The 23,913-nt window shown below is 65.4% G+C and overlaps 1 protein-coding gene across 1 annotated transcript in view; it reads right to left on the bottom strand.

Annotated features, from left to right (window-relative positions):
- GLG1 (golgi glycoprotein 1) overlaps positions 1-19,398 on the bottom strand; it is a 119,341-nt gene extending 99,943 nt beyond the window's left edge. The window contains exons 1-3 of the mRNA XM_075332068.1: positions 19,062-19,398; positions 4,489-4,521; positions 592-678 (exon numbers count right to left, since the gene is read on the bottom strand). Coding sequence (XP_075188183.1) covers positions 592-678; positions 4,489-4,521; positions 19,062-19,328 — 387 coding nt within the window. The 5' untranslated portion in view covers positions 19,329-19,398. The remainder of the gene's footprint in view (positions 1-591; positions 679-4,488; positions 4,522-19,061) is intronic.
- Positions 19,399-23,913: the final 4,515 nt, after the last annotated feature.

Below are 23,913 nucleotides of genomic sequence, written 5' to 3'. Positions count from 1 at the left end.
CCCATCCCCCCAACACCGAGCGGTGAGGTCCCCAAACCCTGCCCCATCCCCCCAACACTGAGCGGTGAGGTCCCCGAATCCTGCCCCATCCCCAACACCGAGCGGTGACATCCCCGAATCCCGCCCCACCCCCAACACCGAGCGGTGACATCCCCGAATCCTGCCCCACCCCCAACACCGAGCGGTGAGGTCCCCGAATCCTGCCCCACCCCCAACACCGAGCGGTGAGGTCCCCGAATCCTGCCCCACCCCCAACACCGAGCGGTGACATCCCCGAATCCCGCCCCACCCCCAACACCGAGCGGTGACATCCCCGAATCCTGCCCCACCCCCAACACCGAGCGGTGACATCCCCGAATCCCGCCCCATCCCCCCAACACCGAGCGGTGACATCCCCGAATCCTGCCCCATCCCCCAACACCGAGCGGTGACATCCCCGAATCCTGCCCCACCCCCAACACCGAGCGGTGAGGTCCCCGAATCCTGCCCCACCCCCAACACCGAGCGGTGAGGTCCCCGAATCCTGCCCCACCCCCAACACCGAGCGGTGACATCCCCGAATCCCGCCCCACCCCCAGCAGCGCTCCTCACCCCGGACAGCGTGGATTTGCAGATCTCTTTGGCCACAGACTCAAACTTGATGTCTTTTGTCAGATTCAGTTTAAAATTCCAGAGAAGCTGAAAAAGAAGAGAAGTGAGAAACCGCAGACAAGAAATGCCACGGGGGGGAGCAATGCAGCCGAGAAATGCCACGGGGAAGAGCGATGCAGCCGAGAAATGCCACGGGGAAGAGCGATGCAGCCGAGAAATGCCACGGGGAAGAGCGATGCAGCCGAGAAATGCCACGGGGGGGAGCAATGCAGCCGAGAAATGCCACGGGGAAGAGCGATGCAGCCGAGAAATGCCACGGGGGGGGAGCAATGCAGCCGAGAAATGCCACGGGGGGGAGCAATGCAGCCGAGAAATGCCACGGGGAAGAGCGATGCAGCCGAGAAATGCCACGGGGGGGAGCAATGCAGCCGAGAAATGCCACGGGGGGGAGCAATGCAGCCGAGAAATGCCACGGGGAAGAGCGATGCAGCCGAGAAATGCCACGGGGGGAGCAATGCAGCCGAGAAATGCCACGGGGAAGAGCGATGCAGCCGAGAAATGCCACGGGGGGGGAGCAATGCAGCCGAGAAATGCCACGGGGGGAGCGATGCAGCCGAGAAATGCCACGGGGAAGAGCGATGCAGCCGAGAAATGCCACGGGGGGGGAGCAATGCAGCCGAGAAATGCCACGGGGGGAGCGATGCAGCCGAGAAATGCCACGGGGGGAGCAATGCAGCCGAGAAATGCCACGGGGGGAGCAATGCAGCCGGGAAATGCCACAGGGGGGAGCAATGCAGCCGAGAAATGCCACGAGCAGGGGGGGGGGGGGGAAGCGATGCAGCCGAGAAATGCCACGGGGGGGAAGCGATGCAGCCGAGAAATGCCACGGGGGGAGCAATGCAGCCGAGAAATGCCACGAGCGGGGGGGGGAAGCGATGCAGCCGAGAAATGCCACAAGCGGGGGGGGGGGGAGCAATGCAGCCGAGAAATGCCACGAGGGGAGCAATGCAGCCGAGAAATGCCACGGGGGGAGCAATGCAGCCAAGAAATGCCATGAGCAGGGGGGGGGGAGCAATGCAGCCGAGAAATGCCACGAGGGGAGCAATGCAGCCGAGAAATGCCACGGGGGGAGCAATGCAGCCGAGAAATGCCACGGGGGGAGCAATGCAGCCAAGAAATGCCACGAGCAGGGGGGGGGGGGAGCAATGCAGCCGAGAAATGCCACGGGGGGAGCAATGCAGCCGAGAAATGCCACGAGCAGGGGGGGGGGGAAGCAATGCAGCCGAGAAATGCCACGAGCGGGGGAGGGGGGAAACGATTCAGCCGAGAAATGCCACGGGGGGAGCAATGCAGCTGAGAAATGCCACGGGGGGAGCAATGCAGCCGAGAAATGCCACGGGGGGAGCAATGCAGCCGAGAAATGCCACGGGGGGAGCAATGCAGCCGAGAAATGCCACGGGGGGAGCAATGCAGCCGAGAAATGCCACGGTAGGGAGCGATGCAGCCGAGAAATGCCACGGTAGGGAGCGATGCAGCCGAGAAATGCCACGGGAGGGAGCGATGCAGCCGAGAAATGCCACGGGGGAGCAATGAGCCGAGAAATGCCACGGGGGGGAGCAATGCAGCAGAGAAATGCCACGGGGGAGCAATGCAGCAGAGAAATGCCACGGGGGGAGCAATGCAGCAGAGAAATGCCACGGGGGGAGCAATGCAGCAGAGAAATGCCACGGGGGGAGCAATGCAGCCGAGAAATGCCACGGGGGGAGCAATGCAGCCGAGAAATGCCACGGGGGGGAGCGATGCAGCCGAGAAATGCCACGGGGGGGGGAGCGATGCAGCCGAGAAATGCCACGGGGGGGAGCCATGCAGCCGAGAAATGCCACGGGGGGAGCAATGCAGCCGAGAAATGCCACGGGGGGAGCAATGCAGCCGAGAAATGCCACGGGGGGAGCAATGCAGCCGAGAAATGCCACGGGGGGAGCAATGCAGCCGAGAAATGCCACGGGGGGAGCAATGCAGCAGAGAAATGCCACGGGGGGAGCAATGCAGCAGAGAAATGCCACGGGGGGAGCAATGCAGCAGAGAAATGCCACGGGGGAGACAATTGCAGCAGAGAAATGCCACGGGGGGAGCAATGCAGCCGAGAAATGCCACGGGGGGGGAGCAATGCAGCCGAGAAATGCCACCGGGGGGGGAGCAATGCAGCCGAGAAATGCCACGGGGGGGGGGGGGGGAGCGATGCAGCCGAGAAATGCCACGGGGGGAGCAATGCAGCCGAGAAATGCCACGGGGGGAGCAACGCAGCCGAGAAATGCCACGGGGGGAGCAACGCAGCCGAGAAATGCCACGGGGGGAGCAACGCAGCCGAGAAATGCCACGGGGGGAGCAATGCAGCCGAGAAATGCCACGGGGGGGAGCAATGCAGCCAAGAAATGGCCACGAGCAGGGGGGGGAGCAATGCAGCCGAGAAATGCCACGGGGGGAGCAATGCAAGCGGAGAAATGCCATGAGCGGGGGGGGGGGGGGGAAGCAATGCAGCCGAGAAATGCCACGAGCGGGGGAGGGGGGAGACGATTGCAGCCGGGAAATGCCACGAGCGGGGGAGGGGGGGGAAGCGATGCAGCCGAGAAATGCCACGAGCGGGGGGGGGGGGGGGGAAGCGATGCAGCTGAGAAATGCCACGAGCGGGGGAGAGTGGGCGGAGCAATGAGCAATGCAGTGGAGAAATGCCATGGGGGGGAGCGATGCAGCCGAGCAATGCCACCGGGGGGGGAGGGGGGCAATGCAGTGGAGAAATGCCACGGGTGGGGGGGGGTGAGCAATGCAGTGGAGAAATGCCATGGGGTGGGGGGGGGGGTGAGCAATGCAGTGGAGAAATGCCACGGGGGGAGCGATACAGTGGAGAAATGCCATGAGGTGGGTGGACGCCAATGCTGCCACAGAATGTGTGCTGTATACAGTGTGTGCACAGTGTGCTAAACACCATATACGCGGCAAACTCGTGGTCGCACTATAACCCGTATACCGCGGCGTGCTCGTGGCCTCCGCACTATAACACCGTATACGCGACGTGCTTGTGGTCGCACTATACACCGTATACGCGGCGTGCTCGTGGCCTCTACACTATATACCGTATACGCGACGTGCTTGTTGTCGCACTATATACCGTATACGCGGCGTGCTCGTGGCCTCCGCACTATATACCGTATACGCGGCGTGCTCGTGGCCTCCGCACTATATACCGTATACGCGGCGTGCTCGTGGCCTCCGCACTATAATACCGTATACGCGGCGTGCTCGTGGCCTCCGCACTATATACCGTATACGCGGCGTGCTCGTGGCCTCCGCACTATATACCGTATACGCGGCCGTGCTCGTGGCCTCCGCACTATATACCGTATACGCGGCGTGCTCGTGGCCTCCGCACTATATACCGTATACGCGGCGTGCTCGTGGCCTCCGCACTATATACCGTATACGCGGCGTGCTCGTGGGCCTCCGCACTATATACCGTATACCGCGGCGTGCTCGTGGCCTCCGCACTATATACCGTATACGCGGCGTGCTCGTTGGCCTCCGCACTATATACCGTATACGCGGCGTGCTCGTGGCCTCCCGCACTATATACCGTATACGCGGCGTGCTCGTGGCCTCTGCACTATATACCGTATACGCGGCGTGCTCGTGGCCTCCGCACTATATACCGTATACGCGGCGTGCTCGTGGCCTCCGCACTATATACCGTATACCGCGGCGTGCTCGTGGCCTCCGCACTATATACCGTATACGCGGCGTGCTCGTGGCCTCCGCACTATATACCGTATACGCGGCGTGCTCGTGGCCTCCGCACTATATACCGTATACGCGGCGGGTGCTCGTGGCCTCCGCACTACTTACGTGGTTGCAGTCTGATGAGATCTCACTGTCCGCCTGAAAAGAAAGAGAAACCATTACTGGGAGCGACTGCAGGGACAACATAATGCAGCTCCACACAACAGCCCATCATGTCACACATGCAGATGCAACCAGAGAGTAACAGCGGAGCTCGGGTCATGTGACACCTCCACACAAGGCTCAGAGGCCGAGAATTTCGCAGCAGCGTTCTGCTCCGGATCTGAGTTTGTAGTGGAGATGAATCTGTCCTGCACGTCATCTCAGCGAGTCGGGGGGGGGCAGCGAGGAGTCAGGGGGTGGGGGGGCAGCGAGGAGTCAGGGGGGTGGGGGGGGCAGCGAGGAGTCAGGGGGTGGGGGGGCAGCGAGGAGTCAGGGGGTGGGGGGGGCAGCGAGGAGTCAGGGGGTGGGGGGGCAGCGAGGAGTCAGGGGGTGGGGGGGCAGCGAGGAGTCAGGGGGTGGGGAGGCAGCGAGGAGTCAGGGGGTGGGGAAGGCAGCGAGGAGTCAGGGGGTGGGGAGGCAGCGAGGAGTCAGGGGGGTGGGGAGGCAGCGGGAGTCAGGGGGTGGGGAGGCAGCGAGGAGTCAGGGGGTGGGGAGGCAGCGAGGAGTCAGGGGGTGGGGAGGCAGCGAGGAGTCAGGGGGTGGGGAGGCAGCGAGGAGTCAGGGGGTGGGGAGGCAGCGAGGAGTCAGGGGATGGGGAGGCAGCGAGGAGTCAGGGGATGGGGGGCAGCGAGGAGTCAGGGGGTGGGGAGGCAGCGAGGAGTCAGGGGGTGGGGAGGCAGCGAGGAGTCAGGGGGTGGGGAGGCAGCGAGGAGTCAGGGGGTGGGGAGGCAGCGAGGAGTCAGGGGGTGGGGAGGCAGCGAGGAGTCAGGGGGTGGGGAGGCAGCGAGGAGTCAGGGGGTGGGGAGGCAGCGAGGAGTCAGGGGGGTGGGGAGGCAGCGAGGAGTCAGGGGGTGGGGAGGCAGCGAGGAGTCAGGGGGTGGGGAGGCAGCGAGGAGTCAGGGGGTGGGGGAGGCAGCGAGGAGTCAGGGGGATGGGGAGGCAGCGAGGAGTCAGGGGATGGGGGGCAGCGAGGAGTCAGGGGATGGGGGGGCAGCGAGGAGTCAGGGGATGGGGGGCAGCGAGGAGTCAGGGGATGGGGGGCAGCGAGGAGTCAGGGGATGGGGGGCAGCGAGGAGTCAGGGGATGGGGGGCAGCGAGGAGTCAGGGGATGGGGGGCAGCGAGGACGTCAGGGGATGGGGGGCAGCGAGGAGTCAGGGGATGGGGGGGCAGCGAGGAGTCAGGGGATGGGGGGCAGCAGGAGGTCAGGGGATGGGGGGCAGCGAGGAGTCAGGGGATGGGGGGCAGCGAGGAGTCAGGGGGATGGGGGGCAGCGAGGAGTCAGGGGAATGGGGGGCAGCGAGGAGTCAGGGGATGGGGGGCAGCGAGGAGTCAGGGGATGGGGGGCAGCGAGGAGTCAGGGGATGGGGGGCAGCGAGGAGTCAGGGGATGGGGGGCAGCGAGGAGTCAGGGATGGGGGGCAGCGAGGAGTCAGGGGATGGGGGGCAGCGAGGAGTCAGGGGATGGGGGGGCAGCGAGGAGTCAGGGGATGGGGGGCAGCGAGGAGTCAGGGGATGGGGGGCAGCGAGGAGTCAGGGGATGGGGGGCAGCGAGGAGTCAGGGGATGGGGGGCAGCGAGGAGTCAGAGGTTTGGCATACAGACTCCACAGCCCCGGTGGGCTCAGTCTCCACACAATAGCTACATGAAAACACACGCAGTCACATCAGGGGAGGAGGAAGCCCCCGGAACGAGCGCTGCAGATCTGGGACACGTGGAGGGGGCGACGTGACCCGGATAACGCCGTGTCCTACAGGATGACGTGTCCTACAGCACAACACAACAATGCCGCCATCCATCACCGCTGCCAGGCCAGCCGCCAGCACACACCTATCCACCGACACAACGAGGCCGCATCCGCCTCACCAGGATCCGCAGGAACGCCCGCACACAGCCAAGTCCCACCGCACCCAGCCAAGTCCCACCGCACCCAGCCACGTGCCCACACACACATCCAGCCGCGTCCCACCGCACCCAGCCACGTACCACCGCACTCAGCCACGTCCCCACACACACATCCAGCCGTGTCCCCCACACACCGCACCCAGCCGTGTCCCCCACACCGCACCCAGCCGCGTCCCACCGCACCCACCCACGTACCACTGCATCCAGCCAAGTCTCACCGCACCCAGAAGCGTCTCCCCCCCCCCCGCATCCAGCCACGTCCCACAACACCCAGCCGCATCCCACCACGTCTCCCCCGCTGCATCGAGCCATGTTCCCCACCTCTACACTCGGCCACAACTCCCCCACGTCCAGCCATGTATCATCCGCTTCCAGGCACATCCCCCACGACTCCCCCCCCCCCCCCCCACCGAATCTAGCCATGCTGGCTCTGCTTCCAGGCACCCCCCACATCCATCCATGTTACCCATCTGTGCATCCAGCCCAGTCCCTCCCCTTATTCCGCTATGGCCCCCCATATCTAGCATGTTGCCCACATTTGCATCCAGGCATATCCCTCCCCGCATTCAGCCACGTCCCCCTGCATCTAGCCATGTTGCCCACCTCCACTCCCAGCCACGTCCCCTGCATCTAGCCATGTTGCCCACCTCCACTCCCAGCCACGTCCCCTGCATCTAGCCATGTTGCCCACCTCCACTCCCAGCCACGTCCCCTGCATCTAGCCATGTTGCCCACCTCCACTCCCAGCCACGTCCCCTGCATCTAGCCATGTTGCCCACCTCCACTCCCAGCCACGTCCCCTGCATCTAGCCATGTTGCCCACCTCCACTCCCAGCCACGTCCCCCTGCATCTAGCCATGTTGCCCACCTCCACTCCCAGCCACGTCCCCTGCATCTAGCCATGTTGCCCACCTCCACTCCCAGCCACGTCCCCCTGCATCTAGCCATGTTGCCCACCTCCACTACCAGCCACGTCCCCCTGCATCTAGCCATGTTGCCCACCTCCACTACCAGCCACGACCCCCTGCATCTAGCCATGTTGCCCACCTCCACTCCCAGCCATGTCCCCCTGCATCTAGCCATGTTGCCCACCTCCACTACCAGCCACGTCCCCCTGCATCTAGCCATGTTGCCCACCTCCACTACCAGCCACGTCCCCCTGCATCTAGCCATGTTGCCCCACCTCCACTACCAGCCACGTCCCCCTGCATCTAGCCATGTTGCCCACCTCCACTACCAGCCACGTCCCCCTGCATCTAGCCATGTTGCCCACCTCCACTACCAGCCACGTCCCCCTGCATCTAGCCATGTTGCCCACCTCCACTACCAGCCACGTCCCCCCTGCATCTAGCCATGTTGCCCACCTCCACTACCAGCCACGTCCCCCTGCATCTAGCCATGTTGCCCACCTCCACTCCCCAGCCACATCCCCTGCATCTAGCCATGTTGCCCACCTCCACTCCCAGCCACGTCCCCTGCATACAACCAGAAACCCAGGATCTAGCCAGGTTGCCCACCTATACGTTGGTTCAGCCACTTCCCCCCCGCATCTAGCCGCGTCCCCCCGTACAGCCTATACTCTAGACCTAGTGGCAGAGTGACCACCAGCAGTAGAAGGGGGCGCTGCGGACCCCACGTTGAGCAGAGGAGCCGCATGTGACAAAAGACCCCAGGTGCACACAGCTCCTCAGTGACACGGGCGGTGGAGATAAGCAGCGCCGCTCCCCCTGCACCGCCCGTCACCCCCCGCTGTATAATCCCGGCTCCGCCCTCCTTGGCTGCACCCATCACACCGCGCTGGCACCAGACGTGGCGCAGGATAGTGGTGTCTGGGCCGCGCCTGTAAATTACCCCTCGTATCCTGGACGGAGGTCACATCCGCTGCGTGCCAGTGTGCAGATAACACATACAGGGTGCACAGTGCACAGCCAGCGCCGCGCTCACTGAATGGGTGCGGTGCACTCCTGTAACCTCTGCCCCAGTGCAGCCCGGAGCGCAGATGTCACCGCCACAGAGCGGAGCGCAGATGTCACCTGCACAGAGCGGAGCGCAGATGTCACCGGCACAGAGCGGAGCGCAGATGTCACCGGCCACAGCGCGGAGCGCAGATGTCACCGGCACAGCGCGGAGCGCAGATGTCACCGGCACAGCGCGGAGCGCAGATGTCACCGGCACAGAGCGGAGCGCAGATGTCACCGGCACAGCGCGGAGCGCAGATGTCACCGGCACAGCGCGGAGCGCAGATGTCACCGGCCACAGAGCGGAGCGCAGATGTCACCTGCACAGAGCGGAGCGCAGATGTCACCGGCACAGAGCGGAGCGCAGATGTCACCGGCACAGAGCGGAGCGCAGATGTCACCGGCACAGAGCGGAGCGCAGATGTCACCGGCACAGAGCGGAGCGCAGATGTCACCGGCACAGAGCGGAGCGCAGATGTCACCGGCACAGAGCGGAGCGCAGATGTCACCCGGCCACAGAGCGGAGCGCAGATGTCACCCGCCACAGAGCGGAGCGCAGATGTCACCGCCACAGAGCGGAGCGCAGATGTCACCGCCACAGAGCGGAGCGCAGATGTCACCGCCACAGAGCGGAGCGCAGATGTCCACCCGCCACAGAGCGGAGCGCAGATGTCACCGCCACAGAGCGGAGCGCAGATGTCACCGGCACAGCGCGGAGCGCAGATGTCACCGGCACAGCGCGGAGCGCAGATGTCACCCTGCACAGAGCGGAGCGCAGATGTCACCTGCACAGAGCGGAGCGCAGATGTCACCGGCACAGAGCGGAGCGCAGATGTCACCGGCAACAGAGCGGAGCGCAGATGTCACCGGCACAGAGCGGAGCGCAGATGTCACCGGCACAGAGCGGAGCGCAGATGTCACCGCCACAGAGCGGAGCGCAGATGTCACCGCCACAGAGCGGAGCGCAGATGTCACCGCCACAGAGCGGAGCGCAGATGTCACCGCCGGCCACAGAGCGGAGCGCAGATGTCACCGCCACAGAGCGGAGCGCAGATGTCACCGCCACAGAGCGGAGCGCAGATGTCACCGACCGCCACAGAGCGGAGCGCAGATGTCACCGCCACAGAGCGGAGCGCAGATGTCACCTGCACAGAGCGGAGCGCAGATGTCACCCGCCACAGAGCGGAGCGCAGATGTCACCTGCACAGAGCGGAGCGCAGATGTCACCTGCACAGAGCGGAGCGCAGATGTCACCTGCACAGAGCGGAGCGCAGATGTCACCTGCACAGAGCGGAGCGCAGATGTCACCCGGCACAGAGCGGAGCGCAGATGTCACCGCACAGAGCGGAGCGCAGATGTCACCGGCACAGAGCGGAGCGCAGATGTCACCGGCACAGAGCGGAGCGCAGATGTCACCGGCACAGCGCGGAGCGCAGATGTCACCGGCACAGCGCGGAGCGCAGATGTCACCGGCACAGCGCGGAGCGCAGATGTCACCGGCACAGCGCGGAGCGCAGATGTCACCGGCACAGCGCGGAGCGCAGATGTCACCGGCACAGAGCGGAGCGCAGATGTCACCGGCACAGAGCGGAGCGCAGATGTCACCGGCACAGAGCGGAGCGCAGATGTCACCGGCACAGAGCGGAGCGCAGATGTCACCGGCACAGAGCGGAGCGCAGATGTCACCCGGCACAGCGCGGAGCGCAGATGTCACCGGCACAGAGCGGAGCGCAGATGTCACCGGCACAGAGCGGAGCGCAGATGTCACCGGCACAGAGAGGAGCGCAGATGTCACCGGCACAGAGAGGAGCGCAGATGTCACCGGCACAGAGAGGAGCGCAGATGTCACCGGCACAGAGCGGAGCGCAGATGTCACCGGCACAGCGCGGAGCGCAGATGTCACCGGCACAGCGCGGAGCGCAGATGTCACCGGCACAGAGCGGAGCGCAGATGTCACCGGCACAGAGCGGAGCGCAGATGTCACCGGCACAGAGCGGAGCGCAGATGTCACCGGCACAGAGCGGAGCGCAGATGTCACCGGCACAGAGCGGAGCGCAGATGTCACCGGGCACAGAGCGGAGCGCAGATGTCACCGGCACAGAGCGGAGCGCAGATGTCACCGGCACAGCGCGGAGCGCAGATGTCACCGGCACAGCGCGGAGCGCAGATGTCACCTGCACAGAGCGGAGCGCAGATGTCACCGGCACAGAGCGGAGCGCAGATGTCACCGGCACAGAGCGGAGCGCAGATGTCACCGGCACAGAGCGGAGCGCAGCCTCCAGACAACACATGACCGGCCCAAGAGAGGGCGGCTGTGCCCCGGGGAGGCCAATGGGGGGTGCTCTGCAGATGGAGACATGGGGGAGCGGGGTACCCTCTATCTCTGGGGGAGGGACGACAACTCTCCTACCACCCATCAATATCGTGGTGGAGGATCTCTATCTCCCCTATATCTCAGGGTTGGGGGGGCTTCCTCCCCTATATCTCAGGGTTGGGAGGGGCTTCCTCCCCTATATCTCAGGGTTGGGGGGGGCTTCCTCCCCTATATCTCAGGGTTTGGGGGGGGGGCTTTCTCCCCTATATCTCAGGGTTGGGGGGGGGCTTTCTCCCCTATATCTCAGGGTTGGGGGGGGCTTTCTCCCCTATATCTCAGGGTTGGGGGGGGCTTTCTCCCCTATATCTCAGGGTTGGGGGGGGCTTTTCTCCCTATATCTCAGGGTTGGGGGGGGCTTTCTCCCCTATATCTCAGGGTTGGGGGGGGCTTTCTCCCCTATATCTCAGGGTTGGGGGGGCTTTCTCCCCTATATCTCAGGGTTGGGGGGGCTTTCTCCCCTATATCTCAGGGTTGGGGGGGCTTCCTCCCCTATATCTCAGGGTTGGGGGGGCTTCCTCCCCTATATCTCAGGGTTGGGGGGGGCTTTCTCCCCTATATCTCAGGGTTGGGGGTCCCCTATATCTCAGGGTTGGGGGGGATTTCTCCCCTATATCTCAGGGTTGGGGGGGATTTCTCCCCTATATCTCAGGGTTGGGGGGGCTTTCTCCCCTATATCTCAGGGTTGGGGGGGGCTTTCTCCCCTATATCTCAGGGTTGGGGGGGCATCTTGGGGGGCCCTCTCCACCCCTATCTGTGGGGGGCTCACGTATCCCGGGGGGGGTTCCCCTACATCTCGAGGGTGACCTCTTCCCTATGTGTGGGGGTCTCCTCTATCCGGGGGGGGGGGGGGGCTACCCTATGTGTGGGGGTCTCCTCTATATATTGGGGGCTCTCCCCCTATCTGTGGGGGTCTACCCTATCCCGGGGTCTCACCTCTCGCACGGCCAGGTTGTTGTTCTTGGGGGGGGAGGCGGTCTCCTCTATATATTGGGGGTCTATCTCAGGGGGGGGGGTCTCTCCTCTATATCTCGGGGGGGGCTCACCTCCCGCGCGTCCTACAGGCACTCCCACACGGCCAAGTTGTTGTTCTGGGGGGGGTGGTCTCTCTCTATATATTGGGGGTCTCCCCTCTATATCTCGGGGGGCTCCTCACCTCCCGCGTGTCCTACAGGCACTCCCACACGGCCAGGTTGTTCTGGGGGGGTGGTCTCCTCTATATCTCGGGGGGTCTCCCCTCCATATCTCGGGGGTCTCCTCACCTCCCGCACATCCTGCAGGCACTCCAACACGGCCAGGTTGTTGCTCTGGGTGGGGGGTCTCCTCTATATATTGGGGGTCTCCTCTATATATTGGGGGTCTCCCCTCCATATCTCGGGGGCTCCTCACCTCCCGCACGTCCTGCAGGCACGCCAGCACGGCCAGGTTGTTGCTCTGGGTGGGGGGGTCTCCTCTATATATTGGGGGTCTCCCCTCCATATCTCAGGGGGCTCACCTCCCGCACGTCCTGCAGGCACTCCAGCACGGCCAGGTTGTTGCTCTGGGTGGGGGGGTCTCCTCTATATCTCGGGGGGGCTCCCCTCCATATCTCGGGGGGCTCCTCACCTCCCGCACGTCCTGCAGGCACTCCAGCACGGCCAGGTTGTTGTTCTGGGGGGGGGGGTCTCCCCTCCATATCTCGGGGGTCTCCCCTCCATATCTCGGGGGGTCTCCCCTCCATATCTCGGGGGTCTCCCCTCCATATCTCGGGGGTCTCCCCTCCATATCTCGGGGGTCTCCTCACCTCCCGCACGTCCTGCAGGCACTCCAGCACGGCCAGGTTGTTGTTCTGGGGGGGGGGTCTCTCTATATATTGGGGGTCTCCCCTCCATATCTCGGGGGTCTCGTCACCTCCCGCACGTCCTGCAGGCACTCCAGCACGGCCAGGTTGTTGTTCTGGGGGGGGGGTGGTCTCCTCTATATATTGGGGGTCTCCCCTCCATATCTCGGGGGTCTCGTCACCTCCCGCACTTCCTGCAGGCACTCCAGCACGGCCAGGTTGTTGTTCTGGGGGGGGTGGTCTCCTCTATATATTGGGGGTCTCCCCTCCATATCTCGGGGGTCTCGTCACCTCCCGCACGTCCTGCAGGCACTCCAGCACGGCCAGGTTGTTGTTCTGGGGGGGGGGGTTGGTCTCCTCTATATATTGGGGGTCTCCCCTCCATATCTCGGGGGGGCTCCTCACCTCCCGCACGTCCTGCAGGCACTCCAGCACGGCCAGGTTGTTGTTCTGGGGGGGGGTGGTCTCCTCTATATATTGGGGGTCTCCCCTCCATATCTCGGGGGGCTCCTCACCTCCCGCACGTCCTGCAGGCACTCCAGCACGGCCAGGTTGTTGTTCTGGGGGGGGGGGTGGTCTCCTCTATATATTGGGGGTCTCCCCTCCATATCTCGGGGGTCTCGTCACCTCCCGCACGTCCTGCAGGCACTCCAGCACGGCCAGGTTGTTGTTCTGGGGGGGGGCTCTATATATTGGGGGTCTCCCCTCCATATCTCGGGGGGCTCCTCACCTCCCGCACGTCCTGCAGGCACTCCAGCACGGCCAGGTTATTGTTCTGGGGGGGGGGGTGTGTCTCTCTCTATATATTGGGGGTCTCCCCTCCATATCTCGGGGTCTCACCTCCCGCACGTCCTGCAGGCACTCCAGCACGGCCAGGTTGTTGTTCTGGGGGGGGGTGTCTCTCTCCATATCTCGGGGGTCTCCCCTCCATATCTCGGGGGGCTCCTCACCTCCCGCACGTCCTGCAGGCACTCCAGCACGGCCAGGTTGTTGTTCTGGGTGGGGGGGGTCTCTCTATATATTGGGGGTCTCCCCTCCATATCTCGGGGGTCTCACCTCCCGCACGTCCTGCAGGCACTCCAGCACGGCCAGGTTGTTGTTCTGGGGAGGGGTCTCTCTCTATATATTGGGGGTCTCCCCTCCATATCTCGGGGGTCTCACCTCCCGCACGTCCTGCAGGCACTCCAGCACGGCCAGGTTGTTGTTCTGGGGGGGGGGGGGTCTCTCTATATATTGGGGGTCTCCCCTCCATATCTCGGGGGTCTCACCTCCCGCACGTCCTGCAGGCACTCCAGCACGGCCAGGTTGTTGTTCTGGGGGGGGGGGGGTGTCTCTCTATATCTCGGGGGTCTCCCTCCATATCTCGGGGGTCTCATCACCTCCCGCACGTCCTGCAGGCACTCCAGCACGGCCAGGTTGTTGTTCTGGGGGGGGGGTCTCTCTATATCTCGGGGGTCTCCCCTCCATATCTCGGGGGGCTCCTCACCTCCCGCACGTCCTGCAGGCACTCCAGCACGGCCAGGTTGTTGTTCTGGGGGGGGGGTCTCTCTATATATTGGGGGTCTCCCCTCTATCTCGGGGGTCTCTCTCTATATATTGGGGTCTCCCCTCCATATCTCGGGGGTCTCACCTCCCGCACGTCCTGCAGGCACTCCAGCACGGCCAGGTTGTTGTTCTGGGGGGGGGGTCTCTATATATTGGGGGTCTCCCCTCTATATCTCGGGGTCTCACCTCCCGCACGTCCTGCAGGCACTCCAGCACGGCCAGGTGGTTGTTCTGGGTGGGGGGGGGGGTCTCTATATATTGGGGGTCTCCCCTCCATATCTCGGGGGTCTCACCTCCCGCACGTCCTGCAGGCACTCCAGCACGGCCAGGTTGTTGTTCTGGGTGGGGGGGGGTCTCTCGATATATTGGGGGTCTCCCCTCCATATCTCGGGGGTCTCACCTCCCGCACGTCCTGCAGGCACTCCAGCACGGCCAGGTGGTTGTTCTGGGTGGGGGGGGGGGTCTCTCTATATATTGGGGGTCTCCCCTCCATATCTCGGGGGTCTCACCTCCCGCACGTCCTGCAGGCACTCCAGCACGGCCAGGTTGTTGTTCTGGGTGGGGGGGTCTCTCTATATATTGGGGGTCTCCCCTCCATATCTCGGGGGTCTCACCTCCCGCACGTCCTGCAGGCACTCCAGCACGGCCAGGTTGTTGTTCTGGGTGGGGGGGGGGTCTCTCGATATATTGGGGGTCTCCCCTCCATATCTCGGGGGTCTCACCTCCCGCACGTCCTGCAGGCACTCCAGCACGGCCAGGTGGTTGTTCTGGGTGGGGGGGGGGGGGTCTCTCTATATATTGGGGGTCTCCCCTCCATATCTCGGGGGTCTCACCTCCCGCACGTCCTGCAGGCACTCCAGCACGGCCAGGTTGTTGTTCTGGGTGGGGGGGTCTCTCTATATATTGGGGGTCTCCCCTCCATATCTCGGGGGTCTCACCTCCCGCACGTCCTGCAGGCACTCCAGCACGGCCAGGTTGTTGTTCTGGGTGGGGGGGGTCTCTCTATATATTGGGGGTCTCCCCTCCATATCTCGGGGGTCTCACCTCCCGCACGTCCTGCAGGCACTCCAGCACGGCCAGGTGGTTGTTCTGGGTGGGGGGGGGGGGTCTCTCTATATATTGGGGGTCTCCCCTCCATATCTCGGGGGTCTCACCTCCCGCACGTCCTGCAGGCACTCCAGCACGGCCAGGTGGTTGTTCTGGGTGGGGGGGGGGGGTCTCTATATATTGGGGGTCTCCCCTCCATATCTCGGGGGTCTCACCTCCCGCACGTCCTGCAGGCACTCCAGCACGGCCAGGTGGTTGTTCTGGGTGGGGGGGGTCTCTCTATATATTGGGGGTCTCCCCTCCATATCTCGGGGGTCTCACCTCCCGCACGTCCTGCAGGCACTCCAGCACGGCCAGGTGGTTGTTCTGGGTGGGGGGGGGGTCTCTCTATATATTGGGGGTCTCCCCTCCATATCTCGGGGGTCTCACCTCCCGCACGTCCTGCAGGCACTCCAGCACGGCCAGGTTGTTGTTCTGGGTGGGGGGGGGGTCTCTCTATATATTGGGGGTCTCCCCTCCATATCTCGGGGGTCTCACCTCCCGCACGTCCTGCAGGCACTCCAGCACGGCCAGGTTGTTGTTCTGGGGGGGGGGTCTCTCTATATATTGGGGGTCTCCCCTCTATATCTCGGGGGTCTCACCTCCCGCACGTCCTGCAGGCACTCCAGCACGGCCAGGTTGTTGTTCTGGGTGGGGGGGTCTCTCTCTATATATTGGGGGTCTCCCCTCCATATCTCGGGGGTCTCCCCTCCATATCTCGGGGGGCTCACCTCCCGCACGTCCTGCAGGCACTCCAGCACGGCCAGGTTGTTGTTCTGGGTGGGGGGGGTCTCTCTATATATTGGGGGTCTCCCCTCCATATCTCGGGGGTCTCACCTCCCGCACGTCCTGCAGGCACTCCAGCACGGCCAGGTTGTTGTTCTGGGGGGGGGGGGGGTCTCTCTATATATTGGGGGTCTCCCCTCCATATCTCGGGGGCTCCTCACCTCCCGCACGTCCTGCAGGCACTCCAGCACGGCCAGGTTGTTGTTCTGGGGGGGGGTCTCTCTATATATTGGGGGTCTCCCCTCCATATCTCGGGGGTCTCACCTCCCGCACGTCCTGCAGGCACTCCAGCACGGCCAGGTTGTTGTTCTGGGTGGGGGGGGTCTCTATATATATTGGGGGTCTCCCTCCATATCTCGGGGGTCTCTCTCTATATATTGGGGGTCTCCCCTCCATATCTCGGGGGTCTCTCTCTATATATTGGGGGTCTCCCCTCCATATCTCGGGGGTCTCTCTCTATATATTGGGGGTCTCCCCTCTATATCTCGGGGGTCTCTCTCTATATATTGGGGGTCTCCCCTCCATATCTCGGGGGGCTCCTCACCTCCCGCACGTCCTGCAGGCACTCCAGCACGGCCAGGTTGTTGTTCTGGGTGGGGGGGGTCTCTCTATATATTGGGGGTCTCCCCTCTATATGTCGGGGGTCTCTCTATATATTGGGGGTCTCCCCTCCATATCTCGGGGGGCTCACCTCCCGCACGTCCTGCAGGCACTCCAGCACGGCCAGGTTGTTGTTCTGGGGGGGGTCTCTCTATATATTGGGGGTCTCCCCTCCATATCTCGGGGGTCTCACCTCCCGCACGTCCTGCAGGCACTCCAGCACGGCCAGGTTGTTGTTCTGGGGGGGGGGGGTCTCTCTATATATTGGGGGTCTCCCCTCCATATCTCGGGGGTCTCCTCACCTCCCGCACGTCCTGCAGGCACTCCAGCACGGCCAGGTTGTTGTTCTGGGGGGGTCTCTCTATATATTGGGGGTCTCCCCTCCATATCTCGGGGGTCTCACCTCCCGCACGTCCTGCAGGCACTCCAGCACGGCCAGGTTGTTGTTCTGGGGGGGGGGGGGGTCTCTCTATATATTGGGGGTCTCCCCTCCATATGTCGGGGGTCTCTCTCTATATATTGGGGGTCTCCCCTCCATATCTCGGGGGTCTCTCTCTATATATTGGGGGTCTCCCCTCCATATCTCGGGGGTCTCACCTCCCGCACGTCCTGCAGGCACTCCAGCACGGCCAGGTTGTTGTTCTGGGGGGGGTCTCTCTATATATTGGGGGTCTCCCCTCTATATGTCGGGGGGTCTCTCTCTATATATTGGGGGTCTCCCCTCCATATCTCGGGGGGCTCCTCACCTCCCGCACGTCCTGCAGGCACTCCAGCACGGCCAGGTTGTTGTTCTGGGTGGGGGGGGGGTCTCTCTATATATTGGGGGTCTCCCCTCTATATCTCGGGGGTCTCTCTCTATATATTGGGGGTCTCCCCTCCATATCTCGGGGGTCTCACCTCCCGCACGTCCTGCAGGCACTCCAGCACGGCCAGGTTGTTGTTCTGGGTGGGGGGTCTCTCTCTATATATTGGGGGTCTCCCCTCCATATCTCGGGGGTCTCCCCTCCATATCTCGGGGGGCTCACCTCCCGCACGTCCTGCAGGCACTCCAGCACGGCCAGGTTGTTGTTCTGGGTGGGGGGGGGGTCTCTCTATATATTGGGGGTCTCCCCTCCATATCTCGGGGGTCTCACCTCCCGCACGTCCTGCAGGCACTCCAGCACGGCCAGGTTGTTGTTCTGGGGGGGGGGGGGTCTCTCTATATATTGGGGGTCTCCCCTCCATATCTCGGGGGGCTCACCTCCCGCACGTCTGCAGGCACTCCAGCACGGCCAGGTTGTTGTTCTGGGGGGGGGTCTCTCTATATATTGGGGGTCTCCCCTCCATATCTCGGGGGTCTCACCTCCCGCACGTCCTGCAGGCACTCCAGCACGGCCAGGTTGTTGTTCTGGGTGGGGGGGGGTCTCTATATATATTGGGGGTCTCCCCTCCATATCTCGGGGGTCTCTCTCTATATATTGGGGGTCTCCCCTCCATATCTCGGGGGTCTCTCTCTATATATTGGGGGTCTCCCCTCCATATCTCGGGGGTCTCTCTCTATATATTGGGGGTCTCCCCTCTATATCTCGGGGGTCTCTCTCTATATATTGGGGGTCTCCCCTCCATATCTCGGGGGGCTCCTCACCTCCCGCACGTCCTGCAGGCACTCCAGCACGGCCAGGTTGTTGTTCTGGGTGGGGGGGGTCTCTCTATATATTGGGGGTCTCCCCTCTATATGTCGGGGTCTCTCTATATATTGGGGGTCTCCCCTCCATATCTCGGGGGGCTCACCTCCCGCACGTCCTGCAGGCACTCCAGCACGGCCAGTTGTTGTGTTCTGGGGGGGGTCTCTCTATATATTGGGGGTCTCCCCTCCATATCTCGGGGGTCTCACCTCCCGCACGTCCTGCAGGCACTCCAGCACGGCCAGGTTGTTGTTCTGGGGGGGGGGGGGTCTCTCTATATATTGGGGGTCTCCCCTCCATATCTCGGGGGTCTCCTCACCTCCCGCACGTCCTGCAGGCACTCCAGCACGGCCAGGTTGTTGTTCTGGGGGGTGTCTCTCTATATATTGGGGGTCTCCCCTCTATATGTCGGGGGTCTCTCTCTATATATTGGGGGTCTCCCCTCCATATCTCGGGGGTCTCACCTCCCGCACGTCCTGCAGGCACTCCAGCACGGCCAGGTTGTTGTTCTGGGGGGGTCTCTATATATTGGGGTCTCCCCTCCATATCTCGGGGGTCTCTCTCTATATATTGGGGGTCTCCCCTCCATATCTCGGGGGCTCCTCACCTCCCGCACGTCCTGCAGGCACTCCAGCACGGCCAGGTTGTTGTTCTGGGGGGGGTCTCTCTATATATTGGGGGTCTCCCCTCTATATCTCGGGGGTCTCTCTATATTGGGGGTCTCCCCTCCATATCTCGGGGTCTCACCTCCCGCACGTCCTGCAGGCACTCCAGCACGGCCAGGTTGTTGTTCCAGGCGTTCTTGGGGCAGATGCGGGTGATGTCCTCTCTGCAGGCCTCCTCCTCGATCAGTCTGATGCCGGGGAGTCTCCGGGGCTGGGAGGCCGCAGCCTGAGCCACAGCCGCCACCGCGGCCCCCGCCTCCTCAGCCCGGACCGTCGGGCACACGAGCAGAGCCAGCCCCGCGCTCGCCGCCAGCCAGCACCACAGCCGGACACGTCCGCAGGCCGCCATCTTGGAATCAGCCAGTCACGGAGCAGCAGGCGCGTCACTGTGCACCGGGCACTGCGGAGCCGCGCACGTCACCACAGCCGCCTACGTCAGCACGTCACAGCCAGACTAGCTGCGCCTACGCTTCTGCCAGCACCCAACATGGCGTCTGCTGCATCCTGACGTCATTGAGTGCGAAGAGGAGAAGTTACTGAGCGCAGACCTCAGTCATAGGTGAGGACGAGGTCTCCGAAAAAATGGCGGCCACACGCAGGAGCCAAGTCGCAGAAGTGACGTCACTGATACTGCGCCCAAAAGAGACCAATATAGGCTGAACCCTACACTCCACATGATCCACCTCAGTGCCACAGAGACCGGAGCCCCCCCACACCTCGCCGCCACAGAGACCGGAGCCCCCCACACCTCGCCGCCACAGAGACCGGAGCCCCCCACACCTCGCCGCCACAGAGACCGGAGCCCCCCACACCTCGCCGCCACAGAGACCGGAGCCCCCCACACCTCGCCGCCACAGAGACCGGAGCCCCCCCACACCTCGCCGCCACAGAGACCGGAGCCCCCCACACCTCGCCGCCACAGAGACCAGAGCCCCACACCTCGCCGCCACAGAGACCGGAGCCCCCCACACCTCGCCGCCACAGAGACCGGAGCCCCCCACACCTCGCCGCCACAGAGACCGGAGCCCCCCACACCTCGCCGCCACAGAGACCAGAGCCCCCACACCTCGCCGCCACAGAGACCAGAGCCCCCACACCTCGCCGCCACAGAGACCAGAGCCCCCACACCTCGCCGCCACAGAGACCGGAGCCCCCCACACCTCGCCGCCACAGAGACCGGAGCCCCACACCTCGCCGCCACAGAGACCGGAGCCCCCCACACCTCGCCGCCACAGAGACCGGAGCCCCCCACACCTCGCCGCCACAGAGACCGGAGCCCCCCACACCTCGCCGCCCACAGAGACCGGAGCCCCCCACACCTCGCCGCCACAGAGACCGGAGCCCCCCACACCTCGCCGCCACAGAGACCGGAGCCCCCACACCTCACCGCCACAGAGACCGCAGCCCCCCACACCTCGCCGCCACAGAGACCGGAGCCCCCACACCTCGCCGCCACAGAGACCGGAGCCCCCCACACCTCGCCGCCACAGAGACCGGAGCCCCCCACACCTCGCCGCCACAGAGACAAGAGACCCCCCCCCCCACCTCGCCGCCACAGAGACCGAGCCCCCCACACCTCGCCGCCACAGAGACCGGAGCCCCCACACCTTGCCGCCACAGAGACCGGAGCCCCCCACACCTCGCCGCCACAGAGACCGGAGCCCCCACACCTCGCCGCCACAGAGACCGGAGCCCCCCACACCTCGCCGCCACAGAGACAAGAGACCCCCCCCCCCACCTCGCCGCCACAGAGACCGGAGCCCCCCACACCTCACCGCCACAGAGACCGGAGCCCCCCACACCTTGCCGCCACAGAGACCGGAGCCCCCCACACCTCGCCGCCACAGAGACCGGAGCCCCCCACACCTCGCCGCCACAGAGACAAGAGACCCCCCCCCCACACCTCGCCGCCACAGAGACCGGAGCCCCCCACACCTCGCCGCCACAGAGACCGGAGCCCCCCACACCTCGCCGCCACAGAGACCAGAGCCCCCACACCTCGCCGCCACAGAGACCCAGAGCCCCCACACCTCGCCGCCACAGAGACCGGAGCCCCCCACACCTCGCCGCCACAGAGACCGGAGCCCCCACACCTCGCCGCCACAGAGACCGGAGCCCCCCACACCTCGCCGCCACAGAGACCGGAGCCCCCCACACCTCGCCGCCACAGGGACCGGACGGAGCTCCCCACACCTCGCCGCCACAGGGACCGGAGCCCCCCACACCTCACCGCCATGGGAACCGGAGCCCCCACACCTCACCGCCACAGAGACCGGAGCCCCCCACACCTCGCCGCCACAGAGACCGGAGTCCCCCACACCTCGCCGCCACAGAGACCGGAGCCCCCCACACCTCGCCGCCACAGAGACCGGAGCCCCCCACACCTCGCCGCCACAGAGACCGGAGCCCCCCACACCTCGCCGCCACAGAGACCGGAGCCCCCCACACCTCGCCGCCACAGAGACCCGAGCCCCCACACCTCAGCCGCCACAGAGACCGGAGCCCCCACACCTCGCCGCCACAGAGACCCGGAGCCCCCCACACCTCGCCGCCACAGAGACCGGAGCCCCCCACACCTCGCCGCCACAGAGACCGGAGCCCCCACACCTCGCCGCCACAGAGACAAGAGACCCCCCCCCCCCACCTCGCCGCCACAGAGACCGGAGCCCCCCACACCTCGCCGCCACAGAGACCGGAGCCCCCCACACCTCGCCGCCACAGAGACCAGAGCCCCCACACCTCGCCGCCACAGAGACCAGAGCCCCCACACCTCGCCGCCACAGAGACCGGAGCCCCCCACACCTCGCCGCCACAGAGACCGGAGCCCCCACACCTCGCCGCCACAGAGACCGGAGCCCCCCACACCTCGCCGCCACAGAGACCGGAGCCCCCCACACCTCGCCGCCACAGAGACCGGAGCCCCCCACACCTCGCCGCCACAGAGACCGGAGCCCCCCACACCTCGCCGCCACAGAGACCGGAGCCCCCCACACCTCGCCGCCACAGAGACCGGAGCCCCCCACACCTCGCCGCCACAGAGACCGGAGCCCCCACACCTCACCGCCACAGAGACCGCAGCCCCCCACACCTCGCCGCCACAGAGACCGGAGCCCCCCACACCTCGCCGCCACAGAGACCGGAGCCCCCCACACCTCGCCGCCACAGAGACCGGAGCCCCCCACACCTCGCCGCCACAGAGACAAGAGACCCCCCCCCCCACCTCGCCGCCACAGAGACCGGAGCCCCCCACACCTCGCCGCCACAGAGACCAGAGCCCCCCACACCTTGCCGCCACAGAGACCGGAGCCCCCCACACCTCGCCGCCACAGAGACCGGAGCCCCCACACCTCGCCGCCACAGAGACCGGAGCCCCCCACACCTCGCCGCCACAGAGACAAGAGACCCCCCCCCCACCTCGCCGCCACAGAGACCGGAGCCCCCACACCTTGCCGCCACAGAGACCGAGCCCCCACACCTTGCCGCCACAGAGACCGAGCCCCCACACCTCGCCGCCACAGAGACCGGAGCCCCCCACACCTCGCCGCCACAGAGACAAGAGACCCCCCCCCCCCACACCTCGCCGCCACAGAGACCGGAGCCCCCCCACACCTCGCCGCCACAGAGACCGGAGCCCCCCACACCTCGCCGCCACAGAGACCAGAGCCCCCACACCTCGCCGCCACAGAGACCAGAGCCCCCACACCTCGCCGCCACAGAGACCGGAGCCCCCCACACCTCGCCGCCACAGAGACCGGAGCCCCCACACCTCGCCGCCACAGAGACCGGAGCCCCCCACACCTCGCCGCCACAGAGACGGAGCCCCCCACACCTCGCCGCCACAGGGACCGGACGGAGCTCCCCACACCTCGCCGCCACAGGGACCGGAGCCCCCCACACCTCACCGCCATGGGAAACCGGAGCCCCACACCTCACCGCCACAGAGACCGGAGCCCCCCACACCTCGCCGCCACAGAGACCGGAGTCCCCCACACCTCGCCGCCACAGAGACCGGAGCCCCCCACACCTCGCCGCCACAGAGACCGGAGCCCCCACACCTCGCCGCCACAGAGACCGGAGCCCCCCACACCTCGCCGCCACAGAGACCGGAGCCCCCCACACCTCGCCGCCACAGAGACCAGAGCCCCCACACCTCACCGCCACAGAGACCGGAGCCCCCCACACCTCGCCGCCACAGAGACCGGAGCCCCCACACCTCGCCGCCACAGAGACCGAGCCCCCCACACCTCGCCGCCACAGAGACCGGAGCCCCCCACACCTCGCCGCCACAGAGACCGGAGCCCCCCACACCTCGCCGCCACAGAGACCGGAGCCCCCCACACCTCGCCGCCACAGAGACAAGAGACCCCCCCCCACCTCGCCGCCACAGAGACCGGAGCCCCCCACACCTCGCCGCCACAGAGACCGGAGCCCCCCACACCTCGCCGCCACAGAGACCAGAGCCCCCACACCTCGCCGCCACAGAGACCAGAGCCCCCACACCTCGCCGCCACAGAGACCGGAGCCCCCACACCTCGCCGCCACAGAGACCGGAGCCCCCACACCTCGCCGCCACAGAGACCGAGCCCCCCACACCTCGCCGCCACAGAGACCGGAGCCCCCCACACCTCGCCGCACAGAGACCGGAGCCCCCCACACCTCGCCGCCACAGAGACCGGAGCCCCACACCTCGCCGCCACAGAGACCGGAGCCCCCCACACCTCGCCGCCACAGAGACCGGAGCCCCCCACACCTCGCCGCCACAGAGACCGGAGCCCACACCTCACCGCCACAGAGACCGCAGCCCCCACACCTCGCCGCCACAGAGACCGGAGCCCCCCACACCTCGCCGCCACAGAGACCGGAGCCCCCCACACCTCGCCGCCACAGAGACCGGAGCCCCCCACACCTCGCCGCCACAGAGACCGGAGCCCCCC

Source organism: Anomaloglossus baeobatrachus, unplaced genomic scaffold (assembly GCF_048569485.1).
Source record: "Anomaloglossus baeobatrachus isolate aAnoBae1 unplaced genomic scaffold, aAnoBae1.hap1 Scaffold_173, whole genome shotgun sequence".
In the NCBI taxonomy this organism is placed as follows: Eukaryota; Metazoa; Chordata; class Amphibia; order Anura; family Aromobatidae; genus Anomaloglossus; species Anomaloglossus baeobatrachus.
Note: the sequence above shows the minus strand (reverse complement) of the source record. Positions and strands in the feature narration are given on the sequence as shown.